At 38.3% G+C, this 7,549-nt stretch overlaps 1 protein-coding gene across 2 annotated transcripts in view; it reads left to right on the top strand.

The window, feature by feature from the left end:
- Positions 1-7,549, top strand: part of gspt1l (G1 to S phase transition 1, like) — a 25,337-nt gene extending 17,788 nt beyond the window's left edge. For both annotated transcript variants that reach the window (XM_017434646.3, XM_017434645.3), the window contains 7 exons: positions 706-846; positions 1,132-1,225; positions 1,310-1,390; positions 2,277-2,450; positions 2,664-2,753; positions 2,858-3,026; positions 6,974-7,549. In XM_017434646.3, the coding sequence (XP_017290135.1) occupies positions 706-846; positions 1,132-1,225; positions 1,310-1,390; positions 2,277-2,450; positions 2,664-2,753; positions 2,858-3,026; positions 6,974-7,026 (802 nt within the window). In that variant the 3' untranslated portion in view covers positions 7,027-7,549. The remainder of the gene's footprint in view (positions 1-705; positions 847-1,131; positions 1,226-1,309; positions 1,391-2,276; positions 2,451-2,663; positions 2,754-2,857; positions 3,027-6,973) is intronic.

Genomic DNA, 7,549 nt, shown 5'->3' with positions numbered 1-7,549 from the left:
CCTGCCTCTCTTCTTACCCTGATGCTCCCATCACTCTGGAACAGGGTCCATCTGGACTCATCAGACCACATGACCTTCTTCCATTGCTCCAGAGTCCATCTTTATGCTCCGCAGCAAATTGAAGCCTTTTTTTCCAGTTAGCCTCACTGATTAGTGGTTTTCTTAAGGCTACACAGCTGTTCAGTCCTGATTGTTTGAGCTCCCTTCACATTCCCTTCACACCAGTTGGGGTTAAATAACTTGTTGCCAGCTAAAACATAATCACCCATGCAGCAATTATCCAATAGTAGGCTCGTACCCATTTGCTTAAATAAATCCAGGTGGTGACTTTTTGGTTTTGGCCAGGCAGTGTATTTGTTATTCAATACCAGGGTTGGGCATTGTTTAGGGTTGGGAACAGTTTCGGTTCCTAACGATTCTCGATTCTGATTCTTTTTAAGAGGCAGTATATGCTGTAACCTTTGTGTGGCACTCATCAATTTGTTACACCAACAGCTTTCCTTTGGATGCTATGGTATAACAGAGTAGCACAACAACTGCAGAACCTGAATGAGTTTAAAAAGTCCATATACACGTGTGGAACATGTACCAGTAGTAATACATTTATTATCACTTTAATACTGGCACATGGGTTTGAGTGATTGTAATTGCAACCCCTGCGCTTTTGAAAATGGCTGACAATGATCTCTATCTGTCTTTTGTTAGGTACGAAGAGTGTAAAGAAAAACTAGTGCCATTTTTGAAAAAGGTTGGCTTCAACCCGAAGAAAGACATTCACTTCATGCCATGCTCTGGGCTAACAGGAGCCAACCTGAAGGAGCCCACTGAGATGTGCCCGTGGTATACGTAAGTGTAACACAGGCTTCCCACAGTCTTCAAAATTAGACTTTACCACTCATAAACTAAGAACTGTTTTCCTATAGTTTGTTTATTATTTGGTGTTGTGGCACATGGATAGTAAATGTGCCACTCTGTAAACATTCACAGAAAATTTACAAATGGCTTTGAAGTTTGAGTAAGGAAAAGTATGGAATTTTAAAATGGAACTTGTGTCGTAACTGATTAAAAAAATATATAATTATCTCTTGTTTGAATATTCTTACTAATGTTTTTGTGTATTTTATATTGTAGAGGTCTACCGTTCATTCCTCACTTGGACAGTTTGCCAAATTTCAACAGATCAAGTGACGGCCCTGTCAGATTGCCCATTGTAGATAAATACAAGGTAAGATTTTTCTTATATATCGTTTTAGGCAAACATTTAACAATATATTTGTTTATTTTCTTAAAAGTTTCAATGTCTCATCAGGACATGGGGACCGTTATTCTTGGCAAGCTTGAGTCAGGGAGCATCAGTAAAGCTCAGCAGCTAGTCATGATGCCAAACCGGGTAAGAAATCCCATAAACCAGTGAGCACACACATCGTTCAACCAGACATAAACACATATTTTGTTTTCAAACTCCACTGAAGTTTATTTCACACTTCAGGTTACAACAAAACAAACTACAAACCATCTTTACAGTGAAACACTTTTTTTAGTTCTATCCTGTAGAAGAGGATTCTTTTCTGTCAGTGTTATTTCAAACATATAAAGTAATTTAAATTGTCTGTTAATTGAATATAAAATAAAAAAATTCACTGTGACACGCAGAACTTCAAACACTCCACTTCTTATTTATTCCCAGAAACTACATGCTGTTTTGATGCCAGAAGTTTGTCATGTTAGTCCTGAAACACACAGATGTGATGTTATTCCACTTTTTTGGACAGCACACAGTTATTGGAAATGATTATTTATCAAGTTTGGAAACATTGCACTTTTGTACTTAAATAAATTGAATTGCCTTAAATGTGAATGTTTCCATGATACTTTTCTTTTGAACTTTCACTTGAAATAACTGACACTGGATTTATATAAATGTAGGCTACTGGGTCAAGTAATAAGAAACAAATAAGTTACAATTAGCTATCAATTATGTTATAGGCTACAGTATAATAAACAAAAATAAATGACATCAGCAATGTAGTGCACTTCCAAATAACTGTAGTCCTGTTACACCTCCCCCAAAGAAACTAGAAATTTCTGTTTTTCTAAGTTTCATGTTCTAACAGTTTTCAAGTAAATGATCTTCTCATTTGGTAACTAATAAAATTTTTATAAAGAATGAAACGATGTTCCAGTTGAACAGAACGCCTCCCCCACTCTGCACTCTGTTGTAATTATCAGTACCTTTACATTGCTTGTCTGTATCTTTTCTCTCCTGTGGTCTGCAGCATGTGGTGGAGGTGTTGAGTCTTTTATCAGATGATGTGGAAACAGATGATGCTGGTCCTGGGGAAAACCTCAAGCTGCGGCTGAAGGGCATTGAGGAGGAGGAGATTCTGCCAGGCTTCATCCTATGTAACGCTGAGAACCTCTGTCATTCAGGGCGCACATTCGATGCCCAGGTCAGTCTACAGTAAGGTTGGATGATATCTTGTGGAAATGTAGCTACTGTATGTAATATATGTTTAAATAAAGTGTGCTTTAAAAAAAGCTGAGAAGCTATCTGAGCATGCAGACAAAAGTTGTGAAGAGTGATGACATTCTCTGAACTCAAGTGGCTGTCAGCAGCAAAGTCTCCAGTTCAAACTTCTGATTACTATTTGTTTTCTCCACAGATTGTCATCATTGAACACAAATCTATCATATGTCCAGGTTACAATGCAGTTCTTCACATTCACACATGCATTGAAGAAGTGCAAATTACGGTACAATTTAAAGTTCTTTTTACAGCTGCCATGTATCATAGAACCTTACTTGGAAAGCAGTTTGTTAAAAACTGAAGTAATATATATGTCTCCCACCCCTGCAGGCCTTAATCTGCCTGGTAGACAAGAAGACAGGAGAGAAGAGTAAGACACGGCCTCGATTCGTCAAACAGGATCAAGTCTGCATTGCCCGTTTGCGCACAGCAGGAACCATTTGCCTCGAGACCTTTAAAGAGTTTCCTCAGATGGGACGGTTTACCTTGCGGGATGAAGGTAAGGCACATCAGAAAGGCCCTGGTGGAGGATGCAAAGGGTTTAAAATTTAATTAAACTAGCAGTTCAAAAGGTTACAGTAATGCAATGAGACAAGCTCATTGTTTACCTAATTTTCATAATCTAGTCTTGTTTAAAATGTGGTTTTCTGTCAGACAGGTTGCCTTCTAGTGATAATGGTAAAGCAGCAATAATTGAACTGATAATAGTTATTGATCATTGTGGCATCAGCGCAGCAACATATATCTGTTAATTCTGGTGCTTGTGGCCTGCAGCACTCTTTAGTCTGAAATATTGGACATCAATGGTGAATAACAAAAAAAGGAGAAAGAATTGGACTGGAAGTACATTGTTTATACATGATTATAGCTGTGCTGACATCACATTTCCAGCAAGGAAGGTGGGGAACAGCCACCATCAACTTAACAACTAGTTGCTGTAAATGCCATACAAAAAACAAAAAAATGTTTTATTGAGGTAGAAAAACCTCATCCAATCATTTTACAGGTGCTTTAGGGCTGGGCAGTTAAATGGGTAAATCAAGCAAGGCATTCAAAGTGCTTTACATCATAAAAACATCAGTTGAATCATTACAATAATCAAAAATAAAAATCATGGAGCAGATACACTTGATAGTCATAAGAATAAGGTCAATATGTAATAAGATATTTTGTTCAGAGCAGCTTTTCACCTGAATTAGTTTGCAGACCACTAATCAAAGGCAGCTGTAAACAGGTGAGTTTTCAGCCTTGATTTAAAGGAATTTAGTGTTTCGGCTGTTTTGCAGTTTGTTCCAGATTGATGGTGCATAGAAACTGAAAGCTGCTTCTCCATGTTTGGTTCTGGTTCTGGGGATACAAAGTAGACCAGAACCAGGAGATCTGAGTGTTCTGGAGGGTTGATACGACGATAATAAGTCTTTAATCCATTCAGTGATTTATAAACTAATAGAAGTATTTTAAAGTCTTTTCTCTGAGCTACAGGGAGTCAGTGTAGGGACTTTAAAACCAGGTGATGTTCTCTAACTTCCTGGTCTTAGTGAGAAGATGAGCAGCAGCTGCAGCTGTCTGATTGAGTTTTTGGCAGACCTGTAAAGACACTGTTGCAGTAATCGAGACGACTAAAGATGAACACGTGCATAATTTTCTCTAGGTCTTATTGTGACATTAGTCCTTTAATTCTGGAGATGTTCTTCAGGTGGTAGAAAGCCGACTTTGTCACTGTTTTTATGTGTCCCTTAAGCTTTCAGGCCTGATCACTAGTTTTTAGCTGTAATACCTGAAGCTGCACACCGACTCTTGATCGTTCCTCTTTAGGTCCAAAGATAATAATTTCAGTCTTGTTTCTGTTCAGCTGGAGAAAGTTTTGGCACATCCACGCATTGATTTGTTCTAAGCATCTGTTCAGTGCTAGGATAGGTTCAGAGTCACCTGGTGACATCGTAATATAGAGCTGTGTATCATCTGCATAGTTATGGTAACTAATGTTATTACTTGTTATAATCTGGGCTAGTGGGAGCATGTAGATATTAAACAGAAGGGTCCCAGGACTGAACCTTGGGGTACTCCACATGTGACTTGCACATGTGACTTCTCTTCGCTCTGAAGAAAAATTACCTATTGATACAAAGAAGTTCCTGTTGTTCCAGCTGAGTGCTGTGTCTGAGAGTCTGACCCAGCTCTCCAGTGGCTTTAATAATATATCATGGTCAACAGTGTCAAATGCTGCGCTGAGGTCCAGTAGAACCAGCACTGTGGTTCCTCCACAGTCTGTATTTATGTGGACATCATTGAATACTTTGACGAGGGCAGTCTCAGCGCTGTGGTGAGCACGGAAACCAGACTGAAAGATGTCAAAGTGGTTGGTTGTTGTTAAAAAGCTATTTAACTGTTCAAATAATGCTTTTTCAGTAATTTTACTGATGAATGGGAGGTTAGAGATTGGCCTGTAATTCTGCAATAGTGATTTATCCAGATTGTTAATTTTTAGCTAAGTTAAAAAAGAACTTTTTAGCTAAGTTAATTTTCTCCACTTAAGAATTTTGACCTGTGAACAGTTGTACAATACAAATTCAGACCTAAACAGTCTGTTTATGTGGAGTCTACCTCATCTCATCCATTTCCAGCAGGCAGCGCCCCAACATTCAGTCCAGTCCGAGGGCAACTGGAGGACAGAGCTGTCATTTTATTGCTCAGCACAGATTTGTGTAATTTATCCGTCTTATTCAAAATGACATGTTGCAGAAATAAATTTTTGAGAAGAATCACAAGTCACAGTATGAAAATGTAGCAGCTACTTAAAGAACAAAGGAAAAAAATCAGTGTTGATTAAAAATAACTTCATTGTTCTAAATTTGAAATATGGACTATAGTATCTTATTAAGATCAACAAAGACAATTTAATAGCAAAAAATGTATATATATCATAAAATAACTCTGCTTTGCTCTGTTTAAGATGTTATTTACTGCCTAATTTATAAAAAAGTTAACAGACAACAGCCACACATAACCAATAGACTAGTCCACAGTTTTCACAACTGCCAGGTCTGCATCAGATGAAGTTGATCAGTTCAGCTCATTGTTGTTCAGGCAAGCTGTTAAACACAAACCTAACTAATTAAACAAATGTGCTTGTTTTATCGATTTTACACTTATCAGCAGCAGCTGCAGCTTTTAGGACCTCCTATCCCTTCTGGTGGCTCTGTGATCATCAAGAAAATCAGTTGTCAAAAATACTGTATCCTGTGACAATTATGGCTTCATGTCAGAAGTTAACCACATGTTCGTTGTCAGTGCAGATGGGCATTTTAATCAAAAATTCATTGGTAATTATTCACTTTTTCTTCAAATATTTTACCCCTAGGCAACAAGTACTAGCCAATCAAAGACAGAGTACCTTTTCATCCTTCTGTCATTAACAGAGTCTCAACCAGACAAACTAGGCACTTTCATTTAGTGGATGGAGACATGAAAAACAGCATTTTGTAATCAAGCCCAAAACTCTGCAACTATCACTTTTTTCAAGTGAGTGCAGTAAAACCAGCCCAAAGTCACTTACAGTAAATGGACTTGGCAAGTGTGCCTGTGACCATAAGTTCCACTTTTTAATCCTTTCAAAATAAACTATGATAGCAGAAACAGATGATAAGATGTTTCAAGTTTTCTAAACCCAGAAGGTTGAGGAGGGAGTGTATGAAAAAAGCACTATTAGGACAAAACTTTGCATGCTCGAATACCCCCATTTTAGGTAGACATTGAATATTTGAAATTCGCTGCTCATTGCTAGTTGATGGAGCACACATCAGTGTATGGATGTGATGTAGTCACTGATTAGTCTCTATAGAAGGACTTATTTAGATTAGTGTTGTGGATGATTTGTGTGGCCTGATTGGCTAGAACGGCGCTGTGTAAGTACAGTCCATTTAATAGTCGTACCATAAAGCTGCCTGTGGCTTCTTATTTGAGCTCAGCTTGTGGCACAAATCTGGACTCGTTTTAAAACAGAATTATTCACTGGGGAAGCCTGGATTTTCATAATGGAGAATGTGTGGGAAGCCTGAATCTAAACAACTTTGTACCATTTCTGTTTGGATGGTGTACTTGTGGTTGATGTGGTTCATATCTGCAGAAAGTCAAATAGCCAATACAAAAACAAGCAGCAGATTTCATCATCTGTGGCTAATTACTGTAGATTGTTTTGGTTTACATATTTTGTGATGGTTTTGTAGTTGAACAGGAGCGACTACCAGAGAAAAGTTCAAGAATTTTTTTATCTAAAATGAACACTTGAAGCAGGCTGAAACATGACAACATGTGTCATTGTGACTGTCAGCTGTTGCTTCAGTCTGAACCAAACGTTAGTGGGGTTAGCTAACATATTTGAGTCAGAGTTTTTTATTATTAAATAAAACCGGGAGAATTTGACAGTTGGTTTGTTTTATGTACCAGGTAAGACCATCGCCATCGGAAAGGTTCTGAAGCTGGTTGCTGAGCGGGACTGAAGAGGACCAAGCTGAGTTTGGCGAGAAGGAACGGGCTAAGATCGCTCATAAATGGTCTACAGAGGCAACAGCTCCTCCTTGCCACGCCCCCTTCTGATTGTTGAAGAACGAAATGTTTTTAAAGAAAAGACAACGATGATGTCCACAGAAGTCAGCCTTCTCATATTGAGAGCTCTGTTATGCCATTCTGGGTTAGCCCTCTCTCATTCCCACTGTGCTCCACTCATTTTTCCCTAAGATTTTATTTTTTTCTTGCTGTCTTCATGACACTGGCAACAAAGAAGTTCTATCTGTAATCACATGTGGACCAGGAATTAAAAATTGATTTTTCAGATCTAAGTTGAAAGTGAAATTGTTTGAAAGAACTAGACCATGGGAAAGCAGATGTTTAACTTGGTTGTACGTTTCCCTTTGCTTTTACCCAGTTCTTGGTTTCTCGTGGCGTTCTGGCAGCGTGCCTGAGCGTGTTCAAATATTATCAAAGCAAACAACTATGACAATAAAAAGATAAATTGGGAAAACA

This window comes from Kryptolebias marmoratus, linkage group LG12 (assembly GCF_001649575.2).
Source record: "Kryptolebias marmoratus isolate JLee-2015 linkage group LG12, ASM164957v2, whole genome shotgun sequence".
In the NCBI taxonomy this organism is placed as follows: Eukaryota; Metazoa; Chordata; class Actinopteri; order Cyprinodontiformes; family Rivulidae; genus Kryptolebias; species Kryptolebias marmoratus.
This window is presented reverse-complemented; position numbering and strand designations above follow the sequence as displayed.